This window comes from Leptidea sinapis, chromosome 10, assembly GCF_905404315.1.
Source record: "Leptidea sinapis chromosome 10, ilLepSina1.1, whole genome shotgun sequence".
Lineage (NCBI taxonomy): Eukaryota > Metazoa > Arthropoda > Insecta > Lepidoptera > Pieridae > Leptidea > Leptidea sinapis.
The window spans coordinates 2,642,344-2,664,755 of record NC_066274.1 but is presented as its reverse complement, the minus strand read 5'-3'; the positions used below and the strand labels follow the sequence as shown (position 1 = coordinate 2,664,755).

General features: G+C 33.6%; 2 protein-coding genes across 2 annotated transcripts in view; one reads left to right on the top strand and one right to left on the bottom strand.

The window, feature by feature from the left end:
* Positions 1-22,412, bottom strand: part of LOC126966542 (uncharacterized) — a 309,865-nt gene that overhangs the window by 138,334 nt on the left and 149,119 nt on the right. The gene's annotated exons all lie outside the window — the stretch shown is intronic.
* The window catches only part of LOC126966543 (protein Tob1), a 40,830-nt gene that overhangs the window by 16,072 nt on the left and 2,346 nt on the right, over positions 1-22,412 (top strand). The window contains exons 2-3 of the mRNA XM_050810677.1: positions 20,125-20,425; positions 22,241-22,332. Of these exons, the coding sequence (XP_050666634.1) occupies positions 20,137-20,425; positions 22,241-22,332 (381 nt within the window). The 5' untranslated portion in view covers positions 20,125-20,136. The remainder of the gene's footprint in view (positions 1-20,124; positions 20,426-22,240; positions 22,333-22,412) is intronic.

Genomic DNA, 22,412 nt, shown 5'->3' with positions numbered 1-22,412 from the left:
ATATATTGTGTTAACTTATACTAGCCTTAGTCTTACTAAACGTTTACAAATGGCTTGAAACAACAATGTTTTCTCGTTCTGTAATTCAAGATGACGCCGTAGACCTTTTGGAGACTCCATGGCCTAGACCATGACCTATCTATAGGTAACTAAAAATTATTATAGAATCCAATCTCAACATCATTCTTACCAAGCTAGAGAGCTTGAAAAAAAATGGGATAGAAATCCCATATTTTTTATTTGAATATTAGCAAAATACCCTGCAATAAAGTAACCACATGACAATTAACTACAAATTTAATTGAATTATTTTTATTTTAACTATCTATGACTTGAGATGAACGGGCGCATAAAACTCAGCCGACTTCTTCTTTTTTTAATAAGATTTCATTTAAAAAAACATTACTTACAAAGCCTGAAGGCGGTCGCTTAATTCCGAATTCTTAGTATCATTAAGAAAGTTATTTATGTTATTGTAACATGGACCATATAAACGTCCTTTGATAATTCTTTTGATCGTCGTAAAGCATCGCACAACGAAAGACTTACTAACTCGACAGGCATAAAAAGTCTCTTCCTGGTATTACCATTATCAAATAAACATAATCAGATAAAATTACTTACACCTTATGACCCATTTGGAGAATCGATAAAGAATTAGTAAGAGGAAAAATTCGGTATACAAACTCATTCATCAAATCCATATAAAACAGAGCAAATATAAGTGATATCGTCTCAACCGACATCAATCATGTTTTTCTCGAGACTGCCGAGAACACAATATTGATGGGAGACACTTATCGTTATAGATGGACGTCGTTTGACCCATTTTCATCTGGATATTATCATCCTATTGATATATATACCTCGGCATAATATATAAAGAAAACGATGCCTATATTTGAGGTAATGTATTACAATAGGTAGATCTTAGATCATGTTGAAAAGAAAACGCTGATGTAAATTATAAATTTCCATATATTGAGAGGAGCGGAGAAACAGGTTCACCGTATGGTAAGGGATAAAGTGGAAGTAAGCCACTCAGGATTCTTGATTGAAACCAAATTTTTTGCGGTAGCCCAATTACAATCGTCACTTTGAGACATAAGATGCTAGGACATCATTTCATATCGTCGACCGTATTACCTATAGTATAAGTATCATAATATAACGAGGCATACACTCGACCAATCAACTTACTTAACTATACTTCATCTAACTATCAAACACAACATTTATTGACTCTAATTCTACTTCTTGCATAGGATACTTGCACTACACAAGATAAAACCACTATAATTCTGTTAAGATAGGCCACAATACAGTAATAGAACTGTACTATAACATCATATTAGAGCGTACCAATAGACACACGCACACATGCATACGATATACGCGACCGCTAAGCAATCTTGGGGAGACAAAAGTATTGAGTACCACGCCGTACGCCACCGAGACTAGTCGCTGTCCGAAGTAAATTAGCTGTTTATCGCCGTCCGCGTCGTCAATCTTTTCCGAAGTAAATGGTAAAATGAAATAAAATTGACTCAGTTGTAAAAGTGATCTTAAGTTAATTTGATGGTACGGAACACTTAGAAGCAATCCGACTCCAACGATTTTATCTCTTGGCGATATGGAGGGAATAAAAAGAACAGGGAAAACGTTTAACTCTATTTTTATCTCTTAACAAGACAGGCGACTATCCATCAAAGTGACATAGCTAATCGCGAATACCAACAGGTCTTACAATGCCAGGCCTGTCGCATTTTTGAAGTGATAATTTCTTTAGGCAAGAAGACGCAAGAGAGCAGTTTTTAGCATTCTAAAAACTGCTCTCTTGGGATAAAACTGTAGATTTACATCACCAACACCGTGATACATAGACATTTCAGCTAATGATAAAAATCTAAGATAATTTATACGTCTAGATAGTCTCTTGCTGCTAGACAACCGATGAAAACTGGCCAGGTTTATTATTTGAATGTGCGTGACAAGCTACGTCTTATGCTCGCGATTTGTATGTCAATTTGTGTTAGTGTGCGTGTATTGCTCAAAATAGAGATTAAACGTCGACCTCAATTTTTTTCGACGTTTTCACAGCTGTCAGAGTCTATCTAGATGTATAAATGATGTAAGATAAAAATGATGAAAATGAATTGAACAACAGTTTGTAGAAATTATATTATTTTTAAATTTACATATTATGACATTTTAATATTTGTTATTAAACATAATTAAAAAATGAAACAAAATCCTTCAGTATAAACTAACTTTTTGTTAAGGGGTGAAATTTCCAAAAATCTCTTCTTAGTACTTAATAACGTAATTTAAAGTACCTTTTTGTAAAATTTCGAGTACCTCTAGCGGTTTAAGGGTTTGCGTCGATAAGTCAGTCAGGAAAATATGAATGTAGGTCAGCAGAATATTTAACGAACTTATTATAGAACAATCTTCAATTATAATTGTTAACACATTCCATTGCACTCAGTACAATCTAACTGAGAACAGCCGGAATTAATATTGAACCAGTTTCGCGAATACATCGTTACGGGATTTCAAAGCTAAATTTTATTGCTGTAAGCTACAATTTTCCGTGCAGCGTTTTCCACCCCTCGACCGAGACCCAGTAGCGTCCTTAATGCGAAAAGTTGTACGTCAGCCAACGACCCACATTCCCCCCCCCCCTGCCCCTCCTGGTCTATGCGTTGCACTAACATATGTTCAGCGGTGGAAATACAGAATACTCTTAAATTGCTTTTATTATTCTGTGATTTTTTGCAGATTTCACATTTGAAAGTAGCTGTGGGATTAATTTATCGTCGCCCGTTTTGTTTCGAAGAACATACAATATTACTCGTATGTGTTAATAGTTTTGTATTGTTGTAAAAAATATTATATTTACACTGTCGTCATTTTTTCTTTCATTTTGTTTTATAATGTGGCATGATACGTTAATGAGTAGGAGGCTCCTTTGCACAGGATGCCGGCTAGATTATGGGCACCACAACGGTGTCTATTTCTGCCGTGAAGCAGTAATGTGTAATCATTTCTGAACGCCGAAGTTAGTGAATTTACTGGGCAAATGCGACTTAACATCTTATGTCTCAAAGTGGCGAGCGCAGTCGTAGTGCCGCTCAGAATTTTTGGGTATATCAATAATCCTGAGCGGCACTGCTTAGTGGGCAGGGCGTATGAATTACTATCAGCTGAACGTCCTGCTCCTCCTTTATTTTTGTCTCCATTATTTTTATTTAAAAAAAAACAGTTTTCGAAGATAAGGTCCACTGTGTATATTATTATTAATGGCAACAAACGCATTTTGTCCGTTTCAATCTTTTTTTCAACCTATCAGCCAATCTGTGTATCTTATTGTAGGTCTCTCTTTCTTCAGATATAATTAAGAAAGGAGAGAGAGAGAGAGAAAGCGATTAAAACATTTTAAAAACATCAAAATGTTTTCATTTTCCTATTGAATAGCTTGTACATTTGTAGGTTTCCTCGTGTAGATTCCGATTGTATTTCAACTAACTTTACATTTTTGTTTGCGAACCGATTGTTGTGAGAGAAATACTATGTAATAAATAAACGCGAAATAAAGTTATTCAAAATTTAAATCTTTTTGTCCGTATTATAGCTTTGTCACTACAGGATTACATGACAGGAAGAAGTAATTTTTAACTTGGACTAACTTTACATCGTATTTATTAATTAGACAGTAAATGTTACGGGAAGCCGTCCACAAAACATGAAAAACTCCATTTGAATATGTTAATTTGCTTCTAAAAATACCGTGTACAAATCAACCGACAATAATTTAAAAAAACGAATGCCTTGGTTACATAAGTATATGATAACAAATTGTTTTAATAAAAAAAAATGTGTACAAACCGGCACGCTTAAGATTTTATAATACATATATTATTATACTAGCTGACCCGGCAAACGTTGTTTTGCCATATAAAGTATAATTTACGCGATAGTTTTATAAGTAATAAAATATTGCCTATATATATATATTGTACATCATTTTGTTCTATTGTCAATAGTTTTTGCAGCGCGCGCAAAAATAGGTTTTCGATTTTACACCTTGTGTTACAAAATAGCAATTTTATTACGGATCCCTAATTTTGAAAATAAAACATAGCCTATAGCCTTCCTCGATAAATGGACTACCCAACACTGAAAGAATCATTCAAATCGGACCAGTAGTACCAGAGATTAGCGCGTTCAAACAAACAAACAAACACTGCAGCTTTATAATATTAGTATAGATTTATTACTGTTTATTTTTACATAATTATTTCATCTGCACTGCGCTAGTCATACGAATATATTTCACTCCTCTATCAAGTACTCTAAATTACTCGTATTCAACTCAACTCCACAACTTATACAAATCGTACTGATTCTAGTATTTGCGACATCATATTTGTAATCTAATTTACATACATGTTAATAATTTACCATCACATGTGTATAAAGTATTCACGAATTGTAAATACCTATTTACTTAACGTTTACATTTACGACGCTGCTAACATATATTGAAATATATCTTTATTAACATAATGAAACTGTCATGAAAATATCTGTTGTTGAATTCTAAGGCTATTCACGATTCTAGCAAATTCGGTGATTGTTATGCAAAGATTATTATTCGAATCCTCATCATTTTACAGTTTTTATGTCAACCATGAAACAATATGATACAATTATTCCTACTTTATGGTAAGTGATCACAAATCAAGACCCCATTTGCAGTTAATAATACCTACACGTATTTTATAGCCGGAATTTATTAATTACGTAACGTAGAGAGAAATATACCATCTCTTCACACCCCACAAGTTCTCTTTTTTCAATGCGTCCTTAGATAGGCCCTCTCTCCCTTTCTGGAGGCGGCCAACCACACATACACCTCCACCGCCGGGCTCTCCTTTTTTTCTACTCTTCCTTCAGACTTTCTGTCTCCATCTTCGTTATTATCCTGGTTAATCCCTTCCTCACTCTCTGATTACGGTGCTTACTTACGGCAAATCTTGCTAATAAAGTGCATAGAATGTCCAGTATTATAAAAGCTTTAGCAAACAAAGAGGTCTGCTCGACAATATTTCTAGATGTGGCGCAGGCTTTCGATTAAGTTTGGCATGAAGGGCTTATTTACAAATAATAATGGCTTTACCAACATCATTTGCATATATTATTGAATCTTTTATTACTAATATATATTTTAGGATTCACAAAGGGAAGAGGATATCACAAATCACTTTATTCATCTAAGACAGGTATTCCCAACTTTTTACCCTATGCGCTGCATCCAACGTTGCAAAAATACAACGCCTAGAGATTTAACTGGGAAGTCGAAACAATAATATTAAACAAACAATGAAAATATAAATGAGTAAGTTTATCTTTATTCAATTGACAAGTATGTACTTAATACATGTTAGTAAGAGCCGTATATCGTGTTGCAATGTGTCGAACTTCACATCGCATGAAGAATTTTAATAAAAACTTATATACAGCTGAAACCGCCGCGCCCCCCCTTGAATCACCTCACGCCTGCCAAGTGGAGCGTGCCTTACTGGTTGGGAATCCATGATCTAAGTCAAATAAATTACTCTTATGAATGTCAAGAGTTTTATTTCTACTTTCATTTAGCATCATTTCGGAAAAGGTTGAAGTTTAATAAGAAGAAGTGGTAAGAAACTCATTGCTACTCTTTTAAATCTACATTTGCAGCTTCGTCGTATTATATAATTATTTTAATAAAATAGCAGAGAATATATAATGGTACAAGTTACAATATATTATGTAAAGTGATGCAACAAAAATACTCAAACGTCAAATACTCAATCACAGTGAAATACTGATTGGTAATAACAACTTAACACATTCAGGCATAGAACAAAGTGGGTAAGATTTTTTTTCTTCTATTTACTTTGATTTTCAGATAAAAATGTTATGAAAAAATATTTTTCCAGTAAAAACGAATACAGTTATTCAATGTTTCATGCCCTAAGAGCTATTCAGAATATTTACATTTTGATCTTGACTTCCATATTTAGTTCAGAGCCCTATTGAATATTTCATGGGCCTACCTTATCTATTATTCAATATGTTTATAATGTAGGCCTGAATCAGATTATTGTGAACAAAGCCTTCGATTTAATGATCCTTTGTGACAAATGTAATCGATAGTACTATAATTTATTGTTTGGAATTCTATTGTAGTCGTTTCAAAACTATTGTAATAATATTGACAATCACGGCATAAGAAAAATATATAGCCACGTGTATGTTTTCTAAGGACTCTAAAATTACTGCAACGATTTTGACGAAAGTTCAGACAACATCTATACATTAGCCCGGTGAAGTGTCCTCTGATTTTGGCACCTTTTTCTGCCGTAAAGTAAAACCTCGAGACAAATTTAAATTTTGTGATAAAATCTTGTTATTACAGCTATCTTGTAATCAATCAATTTAAGAAGCCAGACACACCGCAGTAATTCATCATAGTAATAAATTACTTTATCTATAGATATATCTGTGTACAGAGAATTTCAAGGGCTTTTATTATGTCATAAAGACAGACAGAAAATTACTTTATATGTTCGTATACATATTTGTAGATATTAGTGCGTTGTCTGGGATTACAACGGCTTTTATTTGTGCCATAAAAGGCAAAAAGTTTCTTCACCCTCAAGGCATTAAATTAAATAATAAATAAAACGAAATTCAGTCTTTGTCCAGCAGTGGACGTCTTTCGGCTGATGATGATGATGATGAAAACCAAACCGTTTGTTCCTTATCATCACAAAGTGCCGACATTTCTACAAAGAGGCGACTGGATGAAGAAGAAGAAATAAAACAGGCCTATTACCATTTGTGAATTCCTCAAATACATCGTTGCTCTCTACACCCAAGTTACGAAGGTCGGCTGCTGCCGACATGATGACATGTCTTCCACTCGGACCTGTTGCAGCTCCGAGGATAGTGCATCAGTTACAAATTCGACTGCCCAGATATAATGCAGCTCCTTCTTCGCCTGATTGTCTATCTCCACGACATTTTAATAGTCTACCAAAGCAAAGCGACTTTAAAATTACATGTTCGAATTGCCTTAAAGTTCCTCACCTACCTAATTTGGAATATCTACGTGGAAAATGTATTGTAAGGCTAATTAATTCAGATCCTCTTTGGTCAATATTAAGTTGAATTATGTGCAAACGTAATCTAGAGACGAAAAGTCACAACTCAGATTAATATCAAATATAAATTCTGGGGATTTTTAATATGATAATCCTTTAAAATATTTAGATGGGATTCCAAAAAATAAATGAAGTCATAATTGTTTTCTCTCAGAATGTTGTCTGAAAACTGATTTAAAAAAAGCTCAGTGGTAACTAACTCACTCATTTTAAGATGTTTCAAAGTATTTGAATTTTTTGCAATTTTAATAACAGTATATTTGTCGTATACTCTATTAAATAACTAAAAAACAATGAAATAGATGTATTAAATCTGTTTTTATAAATTTAAGTAATAAATATTGTAGGTATTACCTATTGGGTATGAAATATCAATTTATGTTTGAAAATATTGCTCGGGAACGCTTGAAAAATTTCGTGATAATCCTATATCCTTAGCTCTCTCCAACAATCACGTATGAAAGCGTAACAAACATACAAATAAACCTACAATAGCATAATATTAGTAGTTTGGGTAAGACTTGTTTCGAACTATTCGGGTGAGTCTTACTAACTAGTCGGTACCAACACCGATTTTAATCGTGGATAACGCTGAACTAAAAAAATAAACTTTATAAGGCTGCTACAAAACAAACACGCACTCAATGTAGGGCGTGTTACTATAGGTGTTAGTTACAAACATCCTCCCAAAAATGGTACAACGAGCATGTCATTAAGATAGGGGTGTCACTGCCAAGCAAAACTAGACCTTATAACATTTCATCTCACTGCACAAAGTGCATTCTATTACCGTGGCTGATAACCCACTTCCTTATCAGAGCGCCATCCCAAAACACGTGTGAAAATATGTGTATAAATTTGCATACAGATTGATAATGGAAGCTAAGCTAATGTTACAAAGATAGTTAATATCTTTATTTTATCACGATGCACCTATTTTAACTACATGTTTGGTTATTCATAATATATTTTATACCTGTAATATATATAAGTGATGTGTCCCTAGAAGCAAATATTCACCAAGTCTATTTAAACTCCCTAAATTTAATCAAATAGATAAATAAACTTTACCTTACTCATTACTTAATTAACTCCTTAACTCTTATGAGTTCAAGGTCATATTATATGCCTTATATACAGGGCTAAAGAAAAAGTCGCACAAAATAGTAAAGGAAATTATTGTTCAGGTCATTTTTGATGGATTTGATCTTCAATTATGGTGTCCAAAACGTAACCGTTATGGAGATATTGAACAATAAAGTTTTTAAAAAATAATTACTTTTTTTAGCTTTTTTAGTACTGGTGCCCCTGAGAGCCCTTAAGATCTGATTTTTTTAAGTTTTTAGGAAGAAAACATATCAATGAATAAAAACGAATAACAATAATTAAACCTATACTAACAGTTAAAAGTGAAAGGGCGACAAAGATTAGAATTCAAGAAGTTTCGCTAAGATTTCAACTATGATACGCTTCGTTAAAAAAAATGTATTGGAACTGCTCTGCAAATTATTTTATAAACTTCTACGTCTTTGCAGCTATCCAAAATAGTATGATACAGAATTATAATCCATCAGGAATTACTATAATAACGTCCTTTAATATTCTGTACGACTTTCCCTTCAACCCTGTATATCAATTAAAAATGACTTCCCACGAATATTGCAAATATCTTTTTAGTCATTTCAATAAAAGCTTTTTAAGACCAAACATAGAATTTGCTTAAAACTTAGAAATACTCACCGGATGTTGTTTCAATAGGTTTAATACTGAGCACTCATAAGCAGCATTATGTACGTGGGTGTAGTCCCTTCAGCTCTATTAGTGTCATATTCTGGACTCCTAGTACGAAAAACGAAAATTTATGTTTTCGAAAAATTATATATTAAATACATACAAACATATCTATCCTCGCCCGCCACGTACCAATGTGTTTCCGTTTTCGAATTCATATGTTCGTTTATTTGACCTTTTCGGCATCAAAAAATCCAATCAAATGAAAAGTCTTCGTTTGATAGCTACATTGTGTAGGCCTTCATATTTGTGCAAATTTTTGCTGATTTTGTAGAGCTTAATAAGAACAAGGAGCACACTGTTTTTATAAACATTCGATCACATAGAAACTCAAGGAAACCATTAAGTCACTCTCCCTCTGGGTGCCACATGCGAAAGAACTAATAATCAGATGATGGATTCTCATAAATATTAACAACGCAATAAAGTTTTCTCTCGTCCATTCGGAGCACACCTCGTTGTTTATTGCCGCTATTTATATTAACTAAATCAACTCGCTGGCGTATCAAATATACAGACAAGAGTCTTAGAGGTAGGGAGATAGAACTACATATATAACACTTACAACCCCTGAATGATGCAGTAACATTTACCATTTTTATTTCTACGGTGTAAATTAGAAATTTAGCCAAGATTGCGAACGGGAATAGTGATGATATTATTCGACAGTTTGTTGGAATATACATCTTCGAGGCAACTGCCCATGGATATCCGCAACACCGGGGGTCAAGAAATGTGTTGCCGGTTGTCGGGAGTATGTTCTTATATTATATTATTAATTGATTCCACAAAGTATCTGTGCGAGATAAGAAGTTGAATGCTAGACGTTAATCGGAAGAAACCTCCCGCTTTTGAGATTTTGTTGGAATTTGTTTTCCAAATAATTTTCTTTCGCGTCTAACTTAACAGTGGAAAGAGTTTCCTTACGCGGTATTTCCAGGTTGTAACGAAACAGGTTTCTTCGAAAAATGTAGCTATTTACCTAATTTAGAATTTTGACAGTGCTTCTATAATTCCTCTGGTGTATAGTGTAGGTATGTATTACTTCCCATCAGGACCACTTTGGTGTGAACTTGACTCGATGTAGTATTGTTAGCCAGATTACAGGATATATCTGACATCTAAAAGTATTGTGCAAAGGCCTCTTCTGACACTTTCTATTGAAGTTCTCTCCAATTTGATCCGTAAGTCTTGCCTATTCTTATATCACCGTCTCTAATGTTTTGCTGCAGTTGTCCTGGGTTCCTCTCGTCATATGCGCTGTCCGTGAAGATTCACGTAAAGTACTTCCGATACTTTCGTTAGCATTATTTCATTTCATTTCATTTTCATTTCATTAGTAAATTTTTTGTTCCGCACTCAAGACTCTCTTCAAGACAGTAAATGCAACAGTGTATATTACTGGTAAATGATCTCTGACTGATCTTAGTCGATTTTGACGATTGCACAGGAACAAGTGTTACATTTCCGAGCGTGACAGCTCTGTAAATCATTCAAAAAATACAAAAAAAAATTCAATTCATAAACTGGAAAATGATATCCACAACGATCTACCACCACAATTTTAATACGAGAGTGAAGAATGCCTCTTAAGAAAAATATCTCAAGCTTTTCAAATTAAAATTTCAACCACAAAGTACCAGATTAGTTTTAAAAAGCGATCCCTTACTTAAATCTTTTATGATGCCGTGAACGGTGGCTGTTAATAAAACGGTTAATTTTGACCTTTAAATCGATTGTTATAAGCAATGTTATTGTGTGTCAGAGTCAGGGGTTGTCGGGCAGTGGGGCGCGCGATCGATACACTGTTACGGTTATAAATAGGACAGCCGAAATAAGAGGTCGAAGCGATACGAAAACGCAATTCCATTCTGTTCAATACTGTTTTCAGACACAATTCTAAAATACATGCATGAAACCATGGAGTCTATCACAATCATTATTCACTTCCCTGGTTCATTCCACTCATAATTTTGACTCCTTTTTCAGAACAACACTGATTGTGAGCTTTTGCCTGGATCAACATTAGCATATTTTTGAAGTCAGTCGACTTTCGTCATAACTTTAATTTTATAGAAATAATATTGATACAAATTATCTTGCCCAAAAATAGGCATAGCCTGTACACTGGGTGTAAGACAACGACATATATAATGCAATATACTGAAATATATGTAATATATAAAATTCTCATGTCGCGGTGTTTGTAGTTAAACTCCTTCGAAAGGGCTTGACCGATTCTCATGAAATTTTGAGTGCATATTGGGTCTAGGTCTGAGAATCGGTCAACATCTATTTCTATTTTTATCCCCCTAAATGGTAAGGGAGTTTACGAGTTTTTTTTTAATTTTTTTTACATTTTTTTTAAATTTGTTTGATTATGAGTCAACATTAAAAATACATACAACTTCAAATTTTCACCCATCTACGATCAACAGTTACTTTTGTATCGCGATTTTAATATCGGCAATACAACGTTTGCTGGGTCAGCTAGTATTATATATAGATTCCACTAAACGCTGTTAATTACATTGAATATTCACCAGAAAACTTCCACAAGTGAAACTCGCGCGACAACCGGACCTAATTGTTGATTTGTGTATATTTTCAGCTAAAGCTTGGAAACTACTTTTTCATGTAGCGCTAACGAATGTGTACATTCACTTAAATTTATCTGCATCAAATGTCAAACAATAATGGAAATATGGTTCCGAAGCTAAGGATAGCGTGGTATTAGTTTAGAAATTAACGTTTTGCTATTACATAATTATATTCACACACCAAAATATAATCTCTCGAGCTACATTTGGAATAACGTAACTATATACTAAGCTAGAGGTCCCGGGTTCGAATCCCGGTAGGTGCAAGCATTTATATGATGAATATGGATGTTTGTTTCCGAGTCATGGATGTTTAAATGTATTTATGTATGTTTATATGAATTTATGTATGTTTAAGTAAGCATATTGTATTAAATATATCGTTGTCTTGTAACCCATAACACAGGCTATACATGCTTAACTTGGGGCAAGATAATTTGTGTAAAAAGTGTGTCAATATTATTATTATTATTATATACACAAAATACGAAATATACGAAATTTTTTTGACATTATTTTTTTAATTTGTTTGATTATGAGTCAGCATTAAAAATACATACAACTTCAAATTTTCACCCATCTACGATCAACAGTTACTTTTGTATCGCGATTTTAATATCGGCAATACAACGTTTGCTGGGTCAGCTAGTATAATATAATAATAACCTTTATTAAATCTATAAGTATTAGTTACATTTATCTTTATTCTACTAAGTGTTATATTTTGTTTAGATAAATAAAAAGTCTTGCTTTCCGCCCCAAGTGACTCCACAAAGATCTGTCCATTGCTTTCCTCATCCTACAATCTTTAAAATATCACCTACCTAACGACCTTTTGTAAAAATAGCTCATACCTAAATAAAAAGAGACATAAAGGTATAACATACTTAAATATAAATATCAATTAATCATAATTCATCATATAAATGTTTTCACTTACCGGGATTTGAACCCGGGACATCTAATTCTATGGGCCGGGTGTTGGACTCAACTGATGGTAGTTAATAAATCAATACAGTTAGAATGATTACTGCCAGCGTAGAAGAAATTATAAATTTCTTCTTCGAGCATTGGAAAATTTATTATATGAAATGGAAGTCCTACAATCTTACAGACTCTATTACAGGAGTTTGATTAGGTTTCTCGGAATGTAATAAAATATTAAATACTTTTTCTAGAATGATAGAATAATATTACATCTTGACTTGATCATTTACACTTTCTCGTAATAAATATATAACTATGTAACATATGACTGGTAAAGCGGCCTTAATACAGTTCAGTGCAGCCCTGTTTCACTGCGACCAATGTGATCTATTGTGATAGCCCAGTGGCTAGTTAATAGCCCAGTTAACAGTTTAACTATAGCTCACTGCTAACATTGATTCTTTCCATGAATCATATTATATCTTTTGCAGTGAGCTGACATATCTCAAGTGGTTGAAGAATTGGTCTTCCCAAAAATGCTACGGTTTCGCATTAAAGAACTACATTCAGAGAGGGTGTGTTCGGAGTTTCATCTGCACTATTACAGAATCTACGCGCTCTCTAATCTCTGAGGCCTGTAATTAAAAGGTGTTTGTTTAAACTTCAGTGCCCGGTTACGGTCCAAGTTAGGATGTGCAAGTTTTCCCTCATATGCAGCCTTTATGTTAAAGGCTTGGATAAGGGCTTAGATTGGATTTAACCTAGAGTGTTGCTACAGAGTTAACTTCACTTTTGTAAACATAAGGTGTCAAGGGGTGGTTTAACAAGTTCCATTGGGACACCGCAAAAGATTGTAGGGCCAATTGAGTCCTTTGGCCACTAATTTTTGCAAGTTAAAAAAACATAAGTATGAAAATATTTTGTGTATATAATAATAATAATATTGACACACTTTTTACACAAATTATCTTGCCCCAAGTTAAGCATATATAGCCTGTGTTATGGGTTACAAGACAATGATATATTTAATACAATATACTTATTTAAACATACATAAATTCATATAAACATACATAAATACATTTAAACATCCATGACTCGGAAACAAACATCCATATTCATCATATAAATGCTTGCACCTACCAGGATTCGAACCCGGGACCTCTAGCTTAGTATATAGTTACGTTATTCCAAATGTAGCTCGAGAGATTATATTTTGGTGTGTGAATATAATTATGTAATAGCAAAACGTTAATTTCTAAACTAATATCACGCTACCCTCAGCTTCGGAACCATGTTTCCATTATTGTTTGACATTTGATGCAGATAAATTTAAGTGAATGTACACATTCTTTAGCGCTACATGAAAAAGTAGTTTCCAAGCTTTAGCTGAAAATATACACAAATCAACAATTAGGTTCGGTTGTCGCGCGAGTTTCACTTGTGGAAGTGTTCTGGTGAATATTCAATGTAATTAACAGCGTTTAGTGGAATCTATATATTATACTAGCTGACCCAGCAAACGTTGTATCGCCGATATTAAAATCGCGATACAAAAGTAACTGTTGATCGTAGATGGGTGAAAATTTGAAGTTCTGTGTATTTTTAATGTTGACTCATAATCAAACAAATTTAAAAAAAATGTAAAAAAAAATTAAAAAAAACTCGTGTGGACCTCCCTTACCATTTAGGGGGATGAAAAATAGATGTTGTCCGATTCTCAGACCTACCCAATATGCACTCAAAATTTCATGAGAATCGGTGAAGCCGTTTCGGAGGAGTTCAATGTTTAACAGCATGACACGAGAAGTTTATATATTAGATAAATAACTAGTACTTATATATAAGACAATCGGTATCATATACAAGGACACTATATTATACCTTATTTTATTTGTGTTTTTTAATGTATTTATTGAATCTTTCTTTGCTGTATATACATTATTTTTTTATGAGATAAAGTGACTGGGTAAGCAAGACGTTCAAAGCGCGAAAATATTGTAGTTTATAACGATGTAGTATATAACGATAATGTTGTTTAATGTGTATGTATAGACTGTGTGTGGGTGTTGGTGGGTGTTGGTGGGTACCATCGTTATGGTTACATTTCATATTTAGTGTCAGGGCGCAGTGCACGTGACCGGGAACGCCACGTAATAGATCGATTTGTGATTTAGTGCGACTCGCATCATGGCGTCGTTTTACATTACTTAGACATTTTTTATAAGAAAAAGGACGAGACGAGCACATAATGGTAAGTGATTAGATACGCCATGCCCGTTACGAGCGGCATTCAGATTGCGATATTTTCGAGACACGTTCAGTCTCATTAGCCCAATAATTTCACTAGCCACGGCGCCCTTCATACCAAAATACAATAATGTTTGTACGAAACTGCTTCATGACAGAAAAAGTAGCCGTTAAAGTACCTACTTCAAAGAAAGCTGGTGACAGAAGCTGACTCATAACATACTTGTAACAGACCATTTGGTACTAATTCGTATAAATCTGAAATATTAAAAAAGTACTATTGTATTTGTATTTTTACTTCGGATATAATAAATAGTCGATTCATGTAAAGGCAAATTCACATTAAAGGTAATAGTAATAAGGAAAAATACACATATTGTATTCTGTAACATTGTTTTTTGTTAGAATGAAACTTATCTAACAAAGTATTTGACCCGAATCACGGTTTCATGTAAAACTTTTCGAAGCGTTACTAATTGTGTAAGAAAAGCTTTATTCGGATAGGGTGACCACCTGTTCCTATTTATTAAATTAATTTGTGATTTTAGTAGGCAATTTTCTCTCTAAAAGATAACTTCAACAGTGTTTGCAACAAAATTCCTTGTTTCGTGGACGATATGGCAAAAATAAAAATTTATATTTTAAGTGTTAAAATCTCATACCCTAATATTATTCAAACAAACTAAGATTTACTGTTAAATCATTTTATCGTCAAGTATGAAGATTGCTATATTTTATTTATATGGGTATTTGTTTTATATTTGGGGATTTGTAGCAAGCTTGAGGTAACATTTTTCACAACTAAATATAATATATTAGGATTTTGTAGTCCACGCAAACGAGCTAACAGGGAAAAAGCTCATTATTTTGTGAAAATGTTTTTGACAACCCTAAGCGAAGGTTCAAGTTATCTGCGGATCGTTCACGTTCCAAGTCTCGCTACAGCCCCCCACACACAGTTATCTCGGCCACTAACACAAACGACCCGCGGAGGGTTTCGACCACGTTTCAACGTCTCTTTCATTTGTTTCATCACAGTTCGACATTCTTATCTTAACTTGATATGAAAAATATCAAGAGCCAAACGCTGAGTTTCACTGTTCGTTCAGGCCGCCATTTTGTTTTCGAAACGGAAGTCGTGTTGTCAACTGCGTATTTGGGGATTTTAATTTTGTCATTTTGTAGTAAGTACTGTATTTAGCAGTGTTTCTTACTGAGTAAAAAATAACAAGACGTGTACTAAACAATATGTTATCATTTTAAAGAATTACCCTCACTTCTAGGATTAATACACAAATAAAAATTGAAAAACAAAATTTTATGAACGAATGAATGCGGGACTCGAATCTTTAAAAACATAACATAATGTTTAGATTTACAAGAGCGACATCACAAGTCAATTTCCTAATATGCAAATATTGGGGTTGAGCAGATTATCAACTGTAAAGTAGATCCTGTAGAGTGTAACCTGAGAGTTGAACAAAGCATACAAGATTTTATATTTTATTTTTACTTTCATAGTGTCATGTCTTACGGAATTATATTGTGGGGTAGGGCTGCAGATATTGAAAACATATTTGTGCTGCAGAAAAGAGCAATTCGAGCAGTCTATAAAATATGTTCAAGGGATTCATTGAGAGAAAAGTTTAGTGAAATAAATATTATGACAGTACACTGCCAGTACATATACGAGAACCTCCTATACGCCCATAAAAATATTAGCCAATTTAAAAAGAATAGTGATGTACACAGTGTCAATACTCGAAACAAACATAAACTCGCAATTCCATCTACTAGGCTCCGTAAAATTGCTAAATCTTTTAGAGTGGATTGTGTTATATTTTATAATAAACTCCCAAATGAAATTAAAATGTTACCTATTAAAAAATTTAAATGTATCGTAAAAAATAAATTAACATCTAAGGCCTATTATAGCGTGAAAGATTATTTGAATGATAAAGATAGTTGGAATTAATGTTCTATATTTTGTTAATGAATATTGTTATACTCATTTGAATGCTATTGTAACTTTTGTACTTCATCCTGACTTGCACTAAATAACTTATAAAGTTTTACAGTGAATAAAGATTTTTTGACTTTGACTTTGACTATGACGATACGTTACTCAAACAGTTGGCTGAGTTGGTTAGAGCACCGGCTCGGAACGCCGAAAGTCGTGGGTTCGAGTCCCGCATCGTTCATAAAATTTAGTTTTTCAGATTTTATTTAAGACGTATACTGCGTATTTGCTATACAAATATATAAATATTCAATTAAATTTTCAATAATGAAAGAATTAAGCAGAACTGTTATGTAAATATATTCGTATTCGTAGGTACTTGTAATAAAAATCATAATATTTGTGTGTTATTACTAAACGCGAAGTAAATTTATTCCAAATTAAGTCTTTATATTACCTTTGCCACTACAGAATTACATGACAGGCACAAGTAATATTAAACTTTCAGTATCTTTGCATTGCGTTAATTAAACAGACAGTTTTGAGTTATCGTAATGCTAATTCCGCTAAAAAAGAGACTTTGACTCTCGTCCCAAAGTTTGTGTGTTTGTTTTGTTCCTCGAATAGAGGCGAAACACGCGTCCAATATTATACGCCTCCGGTTGAAGCAAAGTTTTAATTTGCCGGTTAACCCGGTCATCCGGTCGTTCGTTCATGGGTTCAGTGAGCGCCAATTATTCGGTGGAGGACGCGTATAACCCCTTACGTGCAGACGGACTTTGGGTAACATTCTTCATGTAGACTAACACATGTTAGCGGGATTAACACTTAAGAATAACTAATTCAGAAAGTTTTTTATCAATAATACTGTACTAGATATTTATGCAACTGTTGTGTAATAAGGGGTATTAAAACACGAATGTGGATTAATCTCACGAGGCGAAACAGAGTGTGATAATAGTATCACACAAGTGTTTTAATACCTAATTATCGACAGTTGCATACAAGACTTTATCTACACCCAGAATATGAATCCTCTAAAAGATACTGAAACAGTTAGCTTACTGCTAACATTAACCTAATATCATCCATTACTACAAATAATCTAAGTGCTTATTAATGAAAGAATTATTTATTTTAGTAGTAATTTTCATTTTGTATAGTGCAATAATTAAAATTCACTTGATTATTATGTTCTTTTGCAGCGTTTAAAATGAATCGCTCATTTTTTGTAAACAAAACAATAAAAATATCGAAGAAAAATGGCGGGGATTCGAATAACCTACTTTTTTTTACGGCGCGCGACTTTCTGGTAGTGTGGAACGCGCGTAAACGAAAATGTTCTTTTTTTGAAATCCATACTGATTCCACGCAACGAGCAATAAGAATGGGGCTGTCTGTTAAAACTCTTTGAGCACGAAGGGATTGAAAAAAAAAATAGGAGTGTTGTTATGAAATTCAGTACAACAATACAACACTCGTTTGGATGATGTAATGGTTATTAGAACATTGGTTGTTTTAATGTTGGCAATAAGCTAACTGTTTCAGAATCTTTAATAGAGGATTTAAAGCATGGGTGTAGATAAATAAAATTAATGAAGAGTTTATTAACTTTTCTAAAGTATTCATAATATACGATAAATCTCTTAGTAAAAGTCCAACACAAACGTAAAATGTCATATAATTGTAAGTAATCTGCATTTATATTAGGTATAGCAATTTGGAAACGAGAAGGATATTTAGGTAGCGTCAGCGATCCAATCAGTCAAACTCAGTCAAGTAGGCAGTGCTTGATAAGATTAGTGATCACAACGTCTTCGAGACCGAATAATCTCGTGAGATATACACTTACTTATCACAAGATATCGCACAATTTTTCCTTAATAAAAAATATTTTGAAATATTCTATGTTAAGGGATTTTATTGTAGGTATTTAAGCTTCGAGAGAGATATATATATATATACTAGCTGAACCGACAGACGTTGTCCTGTAGATAATAAAAAAAGTCCTCGATGGACTCCTATATATAATCCTATAACTAATGAACGGATTTTAATGGAAATTACTTCATGGAGTGCAGTTTGGTCCAACTTGAGAGATAGGATAGTTTTTATTTCGATTTGGGACTCATAATTATTTTTATTTCAAATATTTCTTTTATATGGACATATTTTATATGAGAGAATTTAGTGACGCACGGTTTGACAGTTCTGCTGTCAAACAATTTCATTACAACAACAGGGAGCATATGTTACTAAATAATTCTTGATGTAATGAAATATTATTGACAAATTAATATAAAACATATTTTTTTTAATTATCTACAGAACAACGTCTGTCGGGTCAGCTATATATATTGCAAGTGGCAAGGCATGGCGTTATCACCAGCGTTCATTGTAAAATATATAATATTCCAATTTAACAAACATTCAACAAGAGAACGTTTGTAAATCGATTATTTTCAAAGTGGTCGGAGCGAATCGATCCGCAGCTTAAAATAGACGTTAATTTGCAATTTGAAGCAGGAATATACTCTTCAATACCTAATAGTTTTACTTACAAAAACTAATAAAAGCCAATTTAATATAGTAAAAGATGTTGGCTGGTGTGGTTCCTATAAGGCAGAAATTGTATTTTCACATTAATAATATATATTATATTGATAACAATTGTAAGGGGGCGTATCATTCATTTTACTATCACTATTTTGTTCTGTATTTACTTACCACATTTCAAACAAGCCAGTATAACCTATAGACGATATCTATTATATATTCCGAGCAAAAGATTCAAGCTTTAATGAGAAAAAGTGGCAAGAAACTCATTGCCACTCTTTTAAATCAACATTTACAGCTACATCTATATATATAAAAATGAATTGCTGTTCGCTAGTCTCGCTAAAACTCGAGAACGGCTGGACCGATTTGGCTAATTTTGGTCTTGAATTATTTGTGGAAGTCCAGGGAAGGTTTAAGAGGTGAATAAAATATATGAAAGTGTTCGGAATTAAATAACAAAAACAATTTTGTTTTTCCTTTGATGTGTCCCCGTCGTCCGATATTTGTTTTGTATGGACATATTTTCTATGAGAGAATTTATTGACGCACGGTTTGACACTACTGCTGTGAAACAACAGGGAGCATATTTTACGAAATAATTCTTGATGTAATGATATATTACTGACAAATTCATAAAAAACATTATTTTATTTATTCTATACAGAACAACATCTGTCAACAACTAGTCATTAATAAATAATTTCAACTACAATATATTATATTACTGACGAACTTGGAATCTTGCAGCTCCGGGGCTGAAAATTCTAGTCGTTAGATAATCATTTGAATGAAAATATAAGTAACTGTAGACATCTGTTGTTCACAGTAAACCACAACGATGCATATTGAAGTACAAGTCGCCCTCAACTTCGTCATCTCCTACCTATACAACAAGTTACCACGAAGACGCGTGAACATCTTCGGAGAAGAGCTGGAGAAGGCCTTAAAGGATAAGTTCAGGGGTCACTGGTACCCCGACAGACCATGCCGGGGCTCAGCGTTCAGGTGTCTCAAGACTGGGGGCCCGCTGGACCCGGTGCTGGAGCGAGCGGCCCGGGAGTCCGGAGTGCCAGTGAGGGATGTCTTAGAGCACTTACCGCGGGATCTGGCTGTTTGGGTGGACCCAGGTACGTATTCTGATCTTGTATCTGACGACTGACAAATGCCTATACCCAATAAAAACAATCTTAAAGTAAGGTAGGCTGAGAAGAGTTGATATTGCGTGACTTTTGTTTGTTGAGACGATACCTAAGATAGATAATTAATAATAACCTTTTGTACCGAATTCAGTCGTACATTTATTAAGCCATATTAAAGGCTATTTATTTTATTCATATTATAATTCAGTTAAATAGTAAATACACGCGTTGTATCCTCTAAGTATTATGTTATTTTCACACAACTTAAAAGTCTTAACATGTGGGTATTTTTGAGGCCTATTTTTATTTAAGATCGCTGTTATCACATGATATGGCTGTGTTCATTTAAACTAAGCCACTAAGAATGTTATCTTGTTATCAATTCTAGCCATCAATCACCTTAAAACAGTTTCAGATCTTTCGAAAATCTGATTTGATGAAAGCATGTGATAATCTTAATGCAGGTTAAATATTTATTTGTAGTATATGTTTTTAAACTTTTATCATTTAGGAACTTTAACATTGTAATTATTACTATGACGAGTACTTGCCGCCTCCGCAGTTCCACCACGACCACGATTCATGCAATTGGATCGAAGTTTCGGCATCATATTAATAAAATATATATCGTACCCGTAAAAGTATATAGTACCCGTCATAATAATTACAATTTAGTAGTAATAGCAGACCGTCTCTAAGGTTCTCGAGGTAGAAAAGGAATAATGATTTTTTGAAATAACGCGATACGAAAAGGTTTCTTAACAAACAAAATATTATGAAATCATAAATATCCCGACTTCATACAATGCTACACCGGAAGACTAACTAGCACAATACAGCCTAGGGCTTCGGGTTTTGACCACAAGTTAGTTGTGTCCCGCAGGAATTTAAGATATTCTTTATACAGATTATATTTTATATCATTGATTTTTTATTCTTCTTGGTATTTTGTTAAGGTATCGTATGTAAAGGGCACATTTAACCGTTCAATATTTCATAATACTAAGTTTGAATAGGTTTTTTAATGAGACAAAATGTGACGAGAGGAGCCATTTACGACTTGTGGTCACACCAGTTTATCACACCAGTGTGACTACGAGTAATTTTTATTCCTCGTGGTCACACCAAGGGTTTTACTACACCCTGTTGGTAATTGATATAAGTGATGTGTCAATTTCAATTCTCATGATATCGACATTCTCGACAGTTTAGATAACGAATGATTAAGGATAGAAATTGTTTTTTCCTCGTCTTCACACCACGGGTTTAACTACACTATTTTATTAAGATATAAAATTAGTTAAAACGTTAGTGGTGTAATAAGTACCATATGTTGAAATAGGCAAAGATGTTTAACTTTTGTAAAATTAGGTATAGTGTGACAATTTATCTCCTAACTAGACCAACAAAGTTCTGAAGTCAATATTTCCGATTTTCACCACGAGGAATAAAAATTACTCGTAGTCACACTGGTGTGGCCACGAGTCGTGAATGAGAGGAGCAACTAGCTCACCTGATGGTAAATTAAACGCCCTGCCCATTACAAAGCAGTGCCGCTGATGATTATTGATTGAACTCAAAGTCAGTCAGAACCCGGTAATTTCACTAGCTACGCCTTCTTAATGATGCACAAAAATGCTTGTTACTGCTTGACAAAGAATTAGGTAGCACAACCTACTTGGTATCATGTAGTAAGAAGCCTCCCTTTATTTGTATTAATATACAACAATAATTATTACATAACACACGCACTTTTACACATAATTACTTCTTAAACTGAAATAAAACTTTATTTACTTACAGGTGAAGTATCCTACAGGATTGGGGAAAAGGGCGCGGTGAAGGTTCTCTTTAGCAGCGATGAACGGGCCGCCGAAGAAAGGACTGATAGAGAGGTAATTTACTCTGTTTCAGGACTGTTGTATTATATAGATGAGCCAAGAAATCGATAAAAAACATGTTTTTTGAATATTTC